The 13,791-nt window shown below is 52.3% G+C and overlaps 9 protein-coding genes across 9 annotated transcripts; 6 read left to right on the forward strand and 3 right to left on the reverse strand.

Moving 5' to 3' along the window:
- Positions 1–390: 390 nt before the first annotated feature.
- HETIRDRAFT_170994 (uncharacterized protein) lies at positions 391–699 on the forward strand (the record flags this gene model as incomplete). Its single annotated transcript, XM_009545868.1, has 2 exons — positions 391–465; positions 514–699. The coding sequence occupies 2 exons, from the start codon at positions 391–393 to the stop codon at positions 697–699; spliced, it is 261 nt and encodes an 86-aa protein (XP_009544163.1).
- Positions 700–835: 136 nt separating this feature from the next.
- On the forward strand, positions 836–2,909 carry HETIRDRAFT_444247 (uncharacterized protein). Its single transcript, XM_009545869.1, has 7 exons — positions 836–1,298; positions 1,352–1,404; positions 1,454–1,539; positions 1,594–1,752; positions 1,808–1,997; positions 2,046–2,432; positions 2,490–2,909. Exons 1-7 carry the CDS (start codon positions 871–873, stop codon positions 2,657–2,659), a joined length of 1,473 nt encoding a protein of 490 aa, XP_009544164.1. The 5' UTR covers positions 836–870; the 3' UTR covers positions 2,660–2,909.
- A 1,939-nt stretch (positions 2,910–4,848) lies between these two features.
- On the forward strand, positions 4,849–5,530 carry HETIRDRAFT_473148 (uncharacterized protein). The gene is made up of 6 exons (XM_009545870.1): positions 4,849–5,017; positions 5,086–5,123; positions 5,177–5,203; positions 5,256–5,293; positions 5,353–5,406; positions 5,463–5,530. Exons 1-5 carry the CDS (start codon positions 4,932–4,934, stop codon positions 5,380–5,382), a joined length of 219 nt encoding a protein of 72 aa, XP_009544165.1. The 5' UTR covers positions 4,849–4,931; the 3' UTR covers positions 5,383–5,406; positions 5,463–5,530.
- A 64-nt stretch (positions 5,531–5,594) lies between these two features.
- HETIRDRAFT_433301 (uncharacterized protein) lies at positions 5,595–6,116 on the reverse strand (the record flags this gene model as incomplete). The annotated part of the gene is made up of 3 exons (XM_009545871.1): positions 5,882–6,116; positions 5,726–5,824; positions 5,595–5,661 (listed from the first exon to the last, which is right to left on the reverse strand). Exons 1-3 carry the CDS (start codon positions 6,079–6,081, stop codon positions 5,595–5,597), a joined length of 366 nt encoding a protein of 121 aa, XP_009544166.1. The 5' UTR covers positions 6,082–6,116.
- Positions 6,117–6,286: 170 nt separating this feature from the next.
- Positions 6,287–7,496, forward strand: mnsod4 (manganese and iron superoxide dismutase 4; the record flags this gene model as incomplete). The annotated part of the gene is made up of 3 exons (XM_009545872.1): positions 6,287–6,533; positions 6,588–6,712; positions 6,765–7,496. 3 exons carry the CDS (start codon positions 6,287–6,289, stop codon positions 7,494–7,496), a joined length of 1,104 nt encoding a protein of 367 aa, XP_009544167.1.
- Positions 7,497–7,797: 301 nt separating this feature from the next.
- Positions 7,798–9,554, reverse strand: HETIRDRAFT_103055 (uncharacterized protein; the record flags this gene model as incomplete). Its single annotated transcript, XM_009545873.1, has 8 exons — positions 7,798–7,981; positions 8,040–8,113; positions 8,171–8,316; positions 8,371–8,570; positions 8,622–8,694; positions 8,747–8,808; positions 8,864–9,239; positions 9,305–9,554. 8 exons carry the CDS (start codon positions 9,552–9,554, stop codon positions 7,798–7,800), a joined length of 1,365 nt encoding a protein of 454 aa, XP_009544168.1.
- A 186-nt stretch (positions 9,555–9,740) lies between these two features.
- Positions 9,741–12,169, forward strand: HETIRDRAFT_155537 (uncharacterized protein; the record flags this gene model as incomplete). The annotated part of the gene is made up of 9 exons (XM_009545874.1): positions 9,741–9,889; positions 9,972–10,013; positions 10,087–10,122; positions 10,179–10,285; positions 10,344–10,627; positions 10,680–10,868; positions 10,926–11,566; positions 11,623–11,744; positions 11,808–12,169. The coding sequence occupies 9 exons, from the start codon at positions 9,741–9,743 to the stop codon at positions 11,858–11,860; spliced, it is 1,623 nt and encodes a 540-aa protein (XP_009544169.1). The 3' UTR covers positions 11,861–12,169.
- Positions 11,941–12,108, forward strand: HETIRDRAFT_312645 (uncharacterized protein; the record flags this gene model as incomplete). Its single annotated transcript, XM_009545875.1, has 1 exon — positions 11,941–12,108. The coding sequence occupies one exon, from the start codon at positions 11,941–11,943 to the stop codon at positions 12,106–12,108; it is 168 nt and encodes a 55-aa protein (XP_009544170.1).
- A 301-nt stretch (positions 12,170–12,470) lies between the features above and the next one.
- HETIRDRAFT_35001 (mitochondrial F1F0-ATP synthase, subunit D/ATP7) lies at positions 12,471–13,615 on the reverse strand. The gene is made up of 7 exons (XM_009544877.1): positions 13,578–13,615; positions 13,483–13,516; positions 13,332–13,371; positions 13,045–13,271; positions 12,825–12,929; positions 12,683–12,764; positions 12,471–12,597 (listed from the first exon to the last, which is right to left on the reverse strand). The coding sequence occupies exons 2-7, from the start codon at positions 13,510–13,512 to the stop codon at positions 12,560–12,562; spliced, it is 522 nt and encodes a 173-aa protein (XP_009543172.1). The 5' UTR covers positions 13,513–13,516; positions 13,578–13,615; the 3' UTR covers positions 12,471–12,559.
- Positions 13,616–13,791: the final 176 nt, after the last annotated feature.

Genomic DNA, 13,791 nt, shown 5'->3' on the forward strand with positions numbered 1-13,791 from the left:
AGAACCGTTCCAGGGGTCCTGTATGTAAAATGTGATCTTCTGCTTACGTTTTCATAGCAGATCACTCACGGTTGCCATACTCATGAGAGTGTGCCGCGCCACACCCTGTTCCCTTGTTCCGCACAAGCTCGGTCATAGCCTGTCTCTGACTTCTTTACCCATGTTTCCCATGCGGTCCGAAGTTTCAGCACATGGCTGAACATGCCTGTTTTGACGAGGATGTAATATGCCAGCCTTCAATATTTATCCATATATTCCTCTCTTCAAACTTGTTCAAGACATGTTGCACGAATAACACGACTTGATTGTAGCAGGCCATGCCGTTGACGTTATCATCTTCCTCCAGTGACGATTGATTCGGTCAAGGAAGGGAGACGTTGCAGTCGTAAGATGTCAATCTTTTGCGCAAGCGGCGCTTCATATGGAGTGGCTTCCGCGCAGAAGTTGATTATAGCTACTGCGAAGGTACGTCCCATTGAGGCTCGTGAAAACGGTTCTTAATCTCACAGATAGACATGCTCGGAAGTACGAGTGCCGTCCGCCATGTTCATGCCGAGACAGACCTTCGGGCTTCGTGACGCATGCCGAAACAGACGCAGGACAGTTATCACCGCTGCATCTAAAGTCCAGCCATACCACGCTGCCCTGCACTTGCTTCTTGATCTTGAGAAGTCTCGTTGTTCTGGTGAGCGCCATTGATCTACAAACCGATTCCAGGAACGGATATGCAGATAAGTCGGGTCCACCGGCGCCTTACCTGGAATAATCTGCGACGTAGGAAGACCGTTATAAAGGAAGAATGGGAGAAGGACCGCCTCCATCGCTTTGCGGTGATACCAGAACCCCTCTCTTTGGACAATACTGTTCCTCATGACAGACATGGAAAAAACCGTTACCCCTCCCGCTCCTACCTACCAAGGACAAATCCATATCGCCGATGTTCCCGCTCTCCCTCATACACCTGTAGACTCTTCGCGGTTATCTCCCTCCTACAGCTCAGCGTCCGTGCTTGAGAAAGGGAACGTTTGGGATGGTTACTTGGAAGATGATATTCCGGATAAAACGCAGGGACGGCTCATCCGAAATCTGCGCCATCAGATCTTCTCCCTCTACCGTCGTCTATTTGGGGTCATTTTCGTCACGAACATGGCTGTCTTCATCGCGACTCTTGTACGAGATGAAGCCAACCCTAGTCATTTAGCCCTTATTGTCGTGGCGAATCTCTTCTGCGCAATTTTGATGCGCCAGGATCATGTTATTAACACATTCTTCAATGTGTTCTGCGCCGTCCCATCTTCGTACGTGGGCTTCGTCCATCTCTGATGCGCCCAGCTAACTATTTATTCAAAAGATGGCCACTTGTGATCCGTCGCGTGTGCGCCAGAGTTTACTCCATCGGCGGATGTGCGTTTTCGAATCGATATGAAGGTGTCGTAATTAACAATCACCACAGTTCATTCGGGATGCGGCGTCTCTGGTGTCGTATGGTTCATTCTTTTCATCGTGCAAGCGACACGAGAGGTAGTGAACGGCGGTCCTGTAGGTCGCTCCTCTCCCTTGATTTGTTATTCTCCCTAACAACAAGCTTGATAGACATCCGTGGCTACCCTTATCATAAGTTACTTGATTCTTCTCCTCTTGCTGGGAATCGTCGCTCTTGCCTACCCGAGGCTACGAATTTTGTATCACAACTCCTTTGAAGCTACGCATCGTTTCCTAGGCTGGACGGCGGTTGCGCTGGTGTGGTGTCAGGTCGGCTATGGTCATCAGAGTTCCTCGTCAAATTAATATTAATAGCTCTCGACAGGTGATTCTGCTTACAAACGACCACCGCCCGGAGGGTCAGACTCTCGGAAAGGCGCTGATCAAAACTGCCCCATTTTGGATGGTTCTGGTTATGAGTATATCAATTATTCTCCCTTGGCTCAAGCTCCGGAAAGTAGCAGTCCGTTCAGAAGTACTCTCAAACCATGCAGTGAGACTATACTTTGACTATGGTGGGTCAGATAGCTGTCTCTATCATCGCCTACTGATGATGGCTTCAGTAACGCCCGTTCCTGGAAGCTTCACGCGTGTTTCCACGGACCCTCTGATGGAGTGGCACGGTTTCGCAACCATCGCCGAACCTGGGAAGAAGGGATACTCAATGGTTGTGTCTAAGGCAGGCGACTGGACGTCTAAGCAGATCGCGAACCCCCCAGAAAAGATCTGGATCCGTGGCGTTCCCACCTGCGGTGTGATGCGCATTGTACCCATCTTCCGACGTGTCATTCTTGTTGCGACCGGCAGCGGCATAGGGCCCATTGCGCCACATGTCTTTGCCCGACCAATTCCACTTCGCTTGATCTGGACGGCTCCAAATGTGCGTCAGACTTTTGGAGACAAACTCGTGGATTCGATTCTAGAGGCAGCACCAGATACCGTAATATTTGGTTCGTTATCGTCATTGCACCCTTCTGTTCGATCTGTTAACGTGTGTCTCCCTTCAGATACGCGTGTTCATGGGAAACCGGACATGGTCAAGTTGACCTACCGCCTTGTTCGTGAGTTCAATGCGGAGGCAGTTTGCATCATTTCGAATCAAGCCCTGACGAGAAAGGTGGTGTACGGTATGATGAGCAGAGGCATTCCTGCCTTCGGCGCTATATGGGACTCTTGATGCTGATGGCTTCTTCTCTTCATGATCTTTTACGGCCTCGCTGTGCACGGGATTTAGACGGTTGTGCCTCCAGGATATGCTTCCCCAGTTCTTGTGTAGATGTCTACACTATTTTTAATGCTCCGTTCATGTCGCAGGGCGATGGCGCCTTTATGTTTGTACCTATGGTGCTGTAGACGTAGCACGAGTGTTTCAAGAAGCCTGTTTGAAGACGTCTTTTGACAAACCGATTGTCTCTTGGCACCCATGCATTCCTTTCCCGAAATTCCGCTTATGATAGGTTCTTGAGTAAGACAGACACAATCTTCTCAATCTTATGACATTGAGCTTACAATAACGAAACTCGAAACTCAAAGATAGTGTGCAAAGACGGATGAATGCATCAGAGATACGGAGAATTAACAAGACACAAGGAGCCGTGGGGAAGCTTGAGTATACTAGCCGCCATAAGGGCTGGGACCGACGTCGGCTACTATCGATGGCCTGCTTGAGCGTTGTTGGGACCTGAAGGCAACCGGTTTGAATGGCATATTACTTGCAAAGCTAATACCAACCACGAGGCCTACGTCTTCCAGCTCTAATGTGTACCTGCAAGACAGCGTAGTGACAGGTAGTGACAGCGTGTAGTCTTTTGATCGCCTGTCCGATCGATGGTGCCAAGCGATCCTCAAGTCGGCCAATCAGGCGATCGTTCATGTGCGGTGCCGTTATCGACGTCATCAGAATTCGAGACGGCCTCCTTGAGTGGCGAAGCGCCGACGTTTAGCGATGCCCATGCCCACGACATAGTGAAATAGTGTGAGAATAGAATACGAGTGTGCCCGCTGTTGAGATATCAGGCCCAGGGCCTCCGTGTCACCTGTAGACATAGCCGATCAGAGTCAATTGATGAATGACTCTTCAGCATGTGTACTCGCCGTGCATCCTATATGCGTAGCTCGTCGGAGACCGCCAGGTCATTTTGAGGAAGGTTCTTATTGGAAACATCAGGAAGATATCGAGAAGATATCTCACGGGTGCTAGATTGAAGAGCCTTCTCTACCACAACATCGGCACTTGTGCTGGGAGCAGTGCATGTTGAATTCTTGATAGGAGATTTCGAGGTGAAGATAGAAAGGACAACATGATAAGGGGAGTGTCATCGCGGAATTCGCAGAGCGATGCAGGATTTGTAGAGAAAGGGGAGTTTCGTGCCGTTTCATGACACACGTCGTCCCGTTCCGCTGTCACTTTCGCCCTCGCCGTAACAAGGAATGACCAAGAGCTAGCTCATCCGGAGATGTGAAGAGTGTCAAAGGGGGTGTCAAAGGAGAGCTGTATGCCTCGACTGTTCAAATCACCTCGGAGTAGGAAGGCCATTACTATGGATCCGAAGAAAACGCTGTTCGTCGAGGTACATACATGTCTGGACAGATATGTATGGCATCGGCGGTGACCTGCAGGGAAGGGAGATTTATCATTGCGACTGCGAGACTCGAAGCCTGGATCAAGTCACGCAAACAGCATATCTGGTGTGCGAGCGTCGTGAGTGTGTGAGATATGTGAATGTGTGATGATCAATGGGGCCCTTCTTGAGGTACTCCATGAAACATAGGACAGTGATATGTCCTTATGTGTGAGGAAATAGCGACAGAGCGCATAAGGCGTGGTTGCGTTTTGATATATTCGGATTCTCCACCGAAACGCCTAACAAGCACAGCCTTGCGCTATTGTTAGGCACAGGCAACAACACATACTCTGATGTGCAGCAAGTACTCACTATAACATGCTATTGCGATACACACAGTATATGATAGAGCTTCAAGCGGCGCGCTCATTATTTCCTAAAGGCATATTTATTGAGTAAGGTTCAACTTTGACGACCGTTTCAGATTCCAGGACGAGAACCTCACCTTTCTGGAGCGATAGAGCATCTCTGGGCGCCCTCACAGACATGGTCTGCATAAAATTCAGCAGGTCGATGATCCGGAGATGTCGGTCGTCTACGTTGCTGCCTTTGGGAGACTGCATGATAGAAGTCTGCGCATCCTGTAGCGGCTTCTTAAGAAATGGGTCGGATTGTCAAGATGGCGTTGGGATTGTGAACATTGAATCTGGTTGCTGGAGGAGACAGGAGGAGACCGATGGGGCCGTGAGAAAATACATACGCTTCAATAAACCGAATGGCCGCTTCCTCGAGGACGCCACCAACACTTGCTTTCTGTCTCTCATATACGTTCGACCTTTACGAGGCCTCTCGCTAGTATCCGACAACCATTTAAAACCTGAAGTCATGTTTGGAACACTCATACACCTGGGGATCGACGCCCTCATCGTCAGCGCCTTCCTTGCAGGGGTAAAGCGTAACACTGGCTTGACGTGCGTGAACCTAGCATCCACGGTATCTCACTCTTGGGCATTGACCCATGCGAATCCGGAAATATTAGACCTGCTTTGGCGCAAGTTCCGAACAAAGATATCCGTCGTGAGTACTTGCTTTTCAAACATCATCGCGATGTATGGGTGAACGCGCGACAGAAATCCTGCGCACTTACTTGGAATTCGGTGAGTAATTGTCATTCACAAAGTCACTTGTCGCACTCATCATTGTTGCTAGGGGAATATCTCTTCGACTTCGCTGTGGTCGTATTTGGAGTACGCTCTATCACATCATTCATAGAATCAGCTAATTGACGCCATGCACATGCTTTTAGCGCTCCACATCGTTCGAGCGAAGGCACTGATGTTCTGATCCTGGATTTTGTAGTGTGCGTCACTTCCAACACGTCTAGTCAATACACAGACGTTGACTCCCAACCCGCAGTGTTGCATGTATATTATCGCCTTTGCCTCTCGTTTTAGTTCTTCTTGTACTGGGGTTACTCGCAATCGGACACGGATGCATAGTTATCACGCAACTCTGTCAGTGATCAGCTACACGGAAGCCATTCGTCCATCAACCTAAGAAGTTGTATACGAAGAAGTGTAGCACGATGGATCCGATGACAAAGTCTGCGAATGCTCTGTAAGCGCCACCAGACAATGGTGAGCTATGTGTCTCAAAGGCGATGCAACAGTACTGCACACCTTTCCGGAGACACGTCCTTGAAGAGGCCTCTGTTTTCGGAATTCACTTGAGACCGCAACGAAGCGGTCAGGACAAACTGACCAACCGTGCTGGCAAAGCTGTGCATACATTGTATTGATCAATGAACCGTAGACTGAGGCCAAGAGAGCTCATACCCAGCTAGAAACGCGTTGAAAGGGAAGCTGGAGACGAGCACGCAGTACACGAACTGCAGCACGCCCGAGAGAATCAGGAAGATTAGGAAAGAGTCGACAAACTTGAGTCTAGGGGAGGTGGTATCGACGTAAGCCTTCCATAGCGATTCGACTGCGGAGGAGGCGGCGGGTTTGGAAGGAGCGACTTTGGAGCTGGCCATTTCGCGTGTAGGGAGCACTGATTATTGACGTGTCTGGCGAGTCTGGACGGAGGCCAAGTGGCTGGACGCACCAAACAAACGAGCACGACGACCAAACAAGCCTGCCGCGTCTCCGCACCGTTCTTTACCAAAAAACTTGGAGGCTATCAGGTCCCCAGTGCCTGCGTGCTCGCTGCCAGCACCGTCGCATCCGTTCCGTATCAAAATGTCTTCCATCGGCCTTCGACTCGCCTCTGCTGCAAGCTCCTCAAGAGCGACTCGGCTGGCCCCTACAAGGCTGTCGCAGACGTGCAAGGCTTGGTCCACCTCGGCGAGAAAGATTCACACTCGGAAACCATTGCCGTATAACATAGAGGATGGGATGGGCGAATTCCTGACACCTCAGGGCTTGAAGATGGTGGCAGTCGACTACCAGCAGGGACTTCTCGATAGACTGAACGAGCAGGTAGAGGGTGCGTTGGCACGTTCGTCTCCTCTTGCACCCGTCTAAAATTCACGTCGCGCAGGCACCAACGAGGAGAACACAAGTGTGGCGCAAGTGATCATCAACACGTCGGCTGACGCGACGAAAACGCTAGCATTCAACTATGCCAGCCAAGCCCTGAACAACAGCTTCTTCCTGCACGGTCTGGTAGGTGCTCGTCATCTTTGTGTCCATGACCCTGCACTCAGCTTGTCTGCAGAAACCACCTCCATCGGACGCGCCAAACCACGAGGACAAGCTTGACTACCACCTGCTCAGCTTCCTCAAGCCTCAGTTCGGGTCCCTCGAGCAGCTCAAGTCGGTCGTCTCCTCCGCTGCACTCGGCATGATCTCTTCAGGATGGGTGTGGTATGTCATGGACAAGAGAGGAAACACTGGGGTCCTCGCAACGTTCGGCGCCGGGACCCTCTTGGTATCATCGCGAACGCAGATGTTTGACCCCAGCCGTCTCGACGCCGGCGGTGCATACCAGCTCGGCCGGCCGCCTCCTGCGAGCGACAGCGCCGGCCCCAAGATGAGCTCGAGCCCTTCGTCACCCCTCTCTGGTGTTCCTCCCACTTCGCCCACGTCTGGGGTCTCGCACCCAGTCGCCCCTCTGCATCCCTCTACTTCCGCCCGCGCGTTGCACACTTCCGTCTTCCGGGCGGCCGAGGCCGCGGCTCCTACATCCATCTGGAGCAACGCCCAGCGCATGACGGGCAACTCCGCGCTCATGAACGACTTGACAGACGTGCGCGAGACGAAGTTTGAGCAGCTCGGCGAGGTTCTGTACCCGCTATTCTGTGTGTCCGTTCAGGAGCATGCGTGGATCGGGTCTGGGTATGGCGTTTGGGGCAAGGAGGAGTACCTGAAACGGTTCTGGACTTGTTTGGACTGGAAGGTCGTGAGCGAAAGCTTTACGAAATTCTGCTCGGTCAAACCCAGGAAATAGGGTGTGGATCGGATCCAGGTGGTAGAGGGTGATGAGGTGCGGTTGGCACGCCGTCGTTCACTTTGCTTTACATTGCATTTTATTTGCTCTAATGGCCATAGCAGCTATTTCCCCCAACTCATCCAAATGTGTGGACCAGTTCCGTACGTCACCCGGAAAAGACAGCGAATATCATACAGCCTACTAGTCCGATGCGGCTAATGACCCTTCAATAGAGAGCCAAGCAAATGAATGACCAGCGACATGCAAGGTCTCTTGCGTGTAATTTCAAATCCCTGTGATACCTCATCCAAGAAATGACTCAAGAGTCAACAGCCCACTCCACTCTCCACTCGACGCTCCCTTGGCTCCGACCCCGCACGCCTTTATAAGGCTTGTAAAGTTCACCCGTGACTTTCAGCTGGTCGACCTTCAGCGCGGAGAACAGATGTGATGAAAGAGAGAACGAAGTCTGTATTGAGCGTGAGGGACGCGGACGAGCAGACCTGAGGGAAATAAAGGGATGGGCCACGGCGCTACCCAGGTTGTAAAGAGGATGCTCACGACGAGATAAATGTCCCCTGCAAGTTCCAACGGCCAGACGAGGAGGGAATGCTGGGTATCGCCCATCGCAAGACCTAAACGGATTAAATCGATGCATTCTCTTTGTGAGTGATGAAAAAGAAAGAATTTACTTGCGTTGCAGGCATGAATGTCCACTCTGCAGTGCTGCCGACGTCACAGTTTGCGGTTGTCGCACCTTCACCAAGGCATAGCTCCAGAACGAAGTCTTCAATCGTGTGTGTTGAGAGGCGGGATGTCACTGTCACATCGAACGACCCTGAGAACAAAGATTCGTCACTTTTTGAACACGGAGTGATACAATCCTACCTACCTCCCGTCTCCGTGACTCGCAGCACCGCCTTTACGTTGAAAGGCACCTGAACGTTCGCCTGATTCTGGACAACAGCGGTCAGGCCGGCGGGCGGTGGTGACGACAACTGAGATGAAGGAGAGAAGCTGTACTCCATGAGGGTAAAGTGTCCATCTGGAGGTACAAATGAAAGGACTTTGCTTTGAGCGAAGCGGGTGAGACTGGCCTACTTGTCAACAGCAAGTCAATATACAAGGGCGTAGGTCACGCACCGAACACAAGGGTGAAAGGAAGGGTCTGTTATCACTTTTGGATTGGTAAATGTGAGCGACAGGTCTGGCGTGCCTAGACATTACCGGTGAAAAAGTCGAAAATTCCCTGCAACACGATAGCCTACCTGACAGCTTGCAGTTCGTCTCAATCTTTCCGAGCACGCTGCTGGTGACGATTGCTCCACTCCTAGCAAGGGCTGCGATTCAATTGCGGGAGCTGCAGTCTTGGGCGACGTGCTCACTTGTTCATCACTGCCCTCAGGGTTTCTGCAATGTCGAAATAAATCTCATTGGTGTTATATTTAAGCCCAGCTTTTCTCCATGGTATTGGACTCGAGAAGGCGCCCATTGTATGGGCTCCGTGCATACCAGCGTTCGAAAGCCCGGATACACCAGCCACGGACAAGATCTTCTGAAGAAGCGAAGGAGGTAGGACAATGTCGCGCAGAGCATTGGGGGAGGTGGTGAGAGGATGGCCGCCGGAGTCGAGTGTCTCTTCGAGCAGCTGGTAGACTACATCGAAGTTGTCTTTGATAGTCGCGGCGCTGATGTTGCCGAGGTAATCCTGGAGGATCTCGATGAACGTCCGAAGGAAGGCGAAGGCGTAGAGCGGGTCGACTGGGGGCGGGAGAATGCGGGTCAGCTCCAGGCGGGGGCGGGGCCAGGCACGGGAGTTCACTCACTGTCACCACTGACGGGACACAAGAACGTGAGGCCGCCGTGGGGAAGGTGGCAGCACGCGCTGGGTGCGTCGAGTTCAAAGCTCGGAACATAGATGACCGGATCTACGTCCCGGGGTCGGCTGGCGCGGCCGAGTGCGCTGCTGAAGGCGTCGATGTGGATGAGCGGGTACGCTGGGGAGAAGGCGCGGAAGCCAGACTGGACGATGGGCTTGCCTGCGAGGTCGAGGATGATGAGCCCGTCGATAGCCATCGCGTCCGTGACCGTGGCGGGACCGCAGCGCCGTCGGACAACTCGGACTCACGGATCGCGGACTGCACGTGATGCGCGTCCTCGAGTGACGTATATATGCAGGAACTGCCGGATATGGCGCCTCGTCCATTGAAACCGCTGCCAAGTCCAATCCATCCTCCTCCATCTTCAATCCAGTCCACCACCATGCCCTCCATCTCTGCTCTCTCCCGCACACGGCCGGAGAACATCAAGCATATTTTGGACGACATCGAGGATCAATTTCACCTCGATGAGGCTGCCCTCAAGACCATAACCAGCCAGTACCTCTCTGATGTCAACCTCGGCTTGGGCGAGTACGGCCAAGCGATGGCGATGATGCGAGTTCTCTTCTCACTTCTTTGATTCATGAACGCATCTGACATTCTCTCCTCACAGTCCCACCTTTGTAACAGGTGTTCCCGATGGCACAGAAACTGGGTAACGCAATGCCCTCTCCGCCTCGTCGCGAATAGTATTCCTCATTGCTTGCATTTTATCTCCTCATTGATAGTACCTTTCTTGCTCTTGATCTCGGGGGAACCAATTTGTGTGTACTCACATTCATTTCCGCGGTTCTTGCTGACCTCCGCCTTTTCTCCGAAGGCGCGTCTGTCAAGTCGAGCTGCACGGGGACAAGACATTCTCTCTCCGCCAGCAAAAATACAGGGTCTCTGAAGCCCTCAAGACCGGGGAAGCGACTGTGCTCTTTGGTTTGTTCCTTTGCGATCTTCTACGGCTCCGCTGACCGGCTTCGACTTCCGCAATTAGACTATCTAGCCGACTCGGTCGACGCCTTCCTAACTTCTTCTCCCCCCGCCTCTCCGACAAATCCCCCTGTTCCTGGAGAGCTCTACGAAGACCCTCCCGCTCTTCCTCTTGGTCTCACCTTCTCGTTTCCTGTCGAACAGACCGCGTTGGATCAGGGGTATCTGCTAACCTGGACCAAAGGGTTCGCGGCAAAGAACGCGATTGGGAAGGACGTTGTAAAACTCTTGCAAGACGCGTTCGATAGGAAGCACCTTCACGTCCAATGCGTGGCTATTGTCAACGACGTGTGTTCGCCATGTTTGCTTTGCTGCATAAAGTTAACATATCTTGCCGTAGACCGTGGGCGCGCTCCTCTCTCGTGCATACACGGCTGGCGGCTGCACACTCGGCTGCATATTCGGCACTGGCACCAATGGCGCGTACGTTGAGAAAGTAGCAAACATCACCAAGTTGAAAAACAACCCTGTTGTCGCAAAGGGCGGTGTGATGATTGTCAACACTGAATGGGGGGCATTCAATAACACTGTAAGCATCTCTCTCATTCTTGATATTCCCGAAATTGGTGTTTCACATCAGTATCAGCGGACCACACTGCCCACCACCCCTTTTGACAACAAACTTGACCGCGAGTCAATAAACCCGCGATACCAAGCCTTCGAAAAATTCGTCTCGGGCATGTATTTGGGCGAAGTCACCCGCAATATCTTGCTCTCCCTCATCGACGCATCGCCGAAACCCATCCTCTTTGGCGGTATCGCAAGCAAGCTAATGAACACGCACTACGGGTTTGACACGGAGTTTATGAGTCTCGTCGAGGGCGCCTGGGAGAGCGAAATCCACCTCAACGGTAACTCCGCATCTGCCGGACCCGAACTTCCTGACTCTGAGAAGTCAACGACGAAGGACGTAAAGCCCATAGACGATGACGCGCTTCTGGACTTCAGCGTACCCCTCGTCGCAGCATCACTCAGCTCGCACACGCTGCACCGACTGCAGAGGGTCCGCACCGTGCTGGTGTCTAAACTCGGGTATGAGCCCGCGCAGGTGACGCTCAGAGACGCGGCCGTTGTGCATTGGGCGTGCGCGATTGTCGCCAGGCGCGCGGCGAGGATGAGCGGGTGCGTCGTCGCGGCCTCTGTGAAGCAGATGGGGTACGTTCCCGAGCCTGGGAGCGGTGTTCAAACCAAAGACGAAGGAAGGATATCCGTTGGTGTAGACGGAAGGTAATTCAGCGTCTTCGTGTCTTCAACTTCTGGTCACTGATCTGAATCATTTGCAGCCTGATTGAGCATTACCCGCGGTTCCAAGACCATCTGCGTGAATCTCTGCGCCTCTTGGTCGGCGAACAGGTCGAGCAACGTGTCGAAATTGGCATGGCGAAAGACGGAAGTGGTGTCGGCGGTGCGTATAATCACCTCGATCACTAGCCATGTTGACTGATCAAGAGTTATGGTTGCAACTTAGCTGCCCTGTGCGCGCTCGTAGCCACAAAGCTGAAGAAGTCGGGCAGCTCATGATCACTGAGCTGGCACGTGAAGAACCGAAACACACACAAGGAAGCCTGTAATTGTATTCTATCCTATCGCGCCGAGTCCCCATGTTCCACCACTGCCATCACCATCACCCAAATTCATCCAACTGTTTATCGCATAAATACGGCCTCCCTGTTGTCGCTCTAACTGTTGTTGTGTTCAAATGTGCCACTATATATTCTCCCTATTTCCCACCCCTTCCTTCGTGCCAGTATTACTACTCATTTTCCTAGGCTCCTCTGTTGAGATGTGGGCATGTTTCGATCTGGATATGACTGGCGTTGTTTTGCTCTCTTTTGCGGCACGATAGACGTGGACGGAATGTACTGTGCGAAAATTCATAGGAAATTTCGATATCATCAACGGATCGTCAATGTACTTCTCAGACCACCAGTGTCTTCGCATTAAGTGGGTCCAAATCTACTAGGACCTGATAGCAATCTACTGCAGGGCCCCTAACGACCGACTTTTCAATAGCTCAGCCTCGAGTGAAAGACGAGTCGCAACTGTTTCTTGTCTTAAATGCGAGACAGTGCAAATGATTTGCATGTGAAATGGACGTTGGGAATTTACCCTCAGGGCGCGCAAAGCAGCTAGAAAAGCGCCTCAAGCGCAGTGTTTTCTATTTCGATCACCACGCAAGTGCTAGACGGCCATCTAGGAGTGTTGACGACGCGAGGGCAATTACATGAGTGAAAGGTCGCCGAACTTCTCCTTGTACCCTGTGAACCGCAGGAACCCAGCCCCAAGGTGAAACCCGTTAGTAAACCAGAAAGCATGGGGAAGAGAAAGCGTCGTAAGACGCACCTGGAACAGTCCATTTGCCCTTCTTAACCATGGTCTCGACTGTCTCGAGGATGCGGGGGTGGGCCTGGCCAACCTCCTCGACCTAGCATGACAGATATATGGTCAGAAAATTAAGATTGAATAAAATGTGGGTGGTACGCACGGTGAGGTCCTCGAAAGGACGCGCCTCTTCGATGTTGGCGAGCGTCGCCTGGAGATCCTTCAGCTCGACGTCAATCTGCGCCTCGGTCTCCTTGGCCTTGGCAACCTACAAGAAGTCCACGAAATCAACACAATCAACCAAAAAATCATTCACACAAAAAGTCAAGGACGACAGTGTGCCGGGCAGAGAGCAGGCAGTCATAGAGGAGAAAAATACGCACCGCCTTGACCTCGAAGGTCTCGATCGCCTTCAAGTGCGCCGACACGTCGTATGTCACGGGCTTGAAGCTGGCGAGGGTCTTCTCTGCCTCGTCGACGATGGCCTTGTTCTTGAGGACGGAACGGTAGTGAGCGAAGTCAACGGTCGCGGGCTGCGAGGCGAGCTGCGCGGAGATGCGCTGAGCATCTGCATGCCGCTTGCGGAAGGCTTGCAGGCTCGCGACGGTCTCTGCGGGGTGAAGAGAAAGTCAGAACGGTACGAAGTCGGGGGCTAGCAGGGGAAGTTTGCCTTTGCCAAGACCGAGAGAGGAGTAAATGCGCGCATAATCCTATAGCAGGCAAAGTTTAGACCAGAGCGAGATGCGACACCAGTGCAAGGAGAGGGCGAGAATGCACAATGAGAAACACGTCAGGTGGTGGTAAATTGTGAAGGCACGTACGGCGGCGGTGGCGACTGCTTTGGATGCCATCGGGCTGCATGTTACAATGATTCTGAGTCCGTGACCATATCGGCAAGACTGCGAAAATGACCTACTGGTTGTGTGGATGGAAAGGGAGAGGGGAAGGTTGCTCACTGGCGAGGTCGGGCGGGTCGGCTCACGTATGTAAGGTCAACGTGCCGGACTTGGCCGAACATCCTCCAAGCGGCTCCGACCGTCTCAGCCTCTCTTCGTTCATCTTGTATCACACCTCTTTTCTTTCTACTTCTTTTACGAGCTCTTACGAGCCAAACTCGTATCAGATATCAA

The sequence above is a fragment of the Heterobasidion irregulare genome (genome assembly GCF_000320585.1).
Source record: "Heterobasidion irregulare TC 32-1 unplaced genomic scaffold scaffold_03, whole genome shotgun sequence".
NCBI lineage: Eukaryota > Fungi > Basidiomycota > Agaricomycetes > Russulales > Bondarzewiaceae > Heterobasidion > Heterobasidion irregulare.

Bases quoted from the DNA above. Each gene is read 5' to 3' on its own strand.
- HETIRDRAFT_444247 (XM_009545869.1), top strand. From the start codon at position 871: ATGACAGACATGGAAAAAACCGTTACCCCTCCCGCTCCTACCTACCAA. The intron at 1,405-1,453 runs GTGCGTTTTCGA...CAATCACCACAG, and splicing joins AGTTTACTCCATCGGCGGAT to TTCATTCGGGATGCGGCGTC. The intron at 1,540-1,593 runs GTAGGTCGCTCC...CAAGCTTGATAG, and splicing joins AGGTAGTGAACGGCGGTCCT to ACATCCGTGGCTACCCTTAT.
- HETIRDRAFT_35001 (XM_009544877.1), bottom strand. From the start codon at position 13,512: ATGGCATCCAAAGCAGTCGCCACCGCCGCC. The intron at 13,272-13,331 runs GCAAACTTCCCC...TTCACCCCGCAG, and splicing joins CTCTCTCGGTCTTGGCAAAG to AGACCGTCGCGAGCCTGCAA. The intron at 12,765-12,824 runs GTGCGTACCACC...CTGTCATGCTAG, and splicing joins GTCCTTTCGAGGACCTCACC to GTCGAGGAGGTTGGCCAGGC.
- HETIRDRAFT_473148 (XM_009545870.1), top strand. From the start codon at position 4,932: ATGTTTGGAACACTCATACACCTGGGGATCGACGCCCTCATCGTCAGC. The intron at 5,018-5,085 runs GTGCGTGAACCT...CGGAAATATTAG, and splicing joins AAGCGTAACACTGGCTTGAC to ACCTGCTTTGGCGCAAGTTC. The intron at 5,294-5,352 runs GTACGCTCTATC...ACATGCTTTTAG, and splicing joins TCGCTGTGGTCGTATTTGGA to CGCTCCACATCGTTCGAGCG.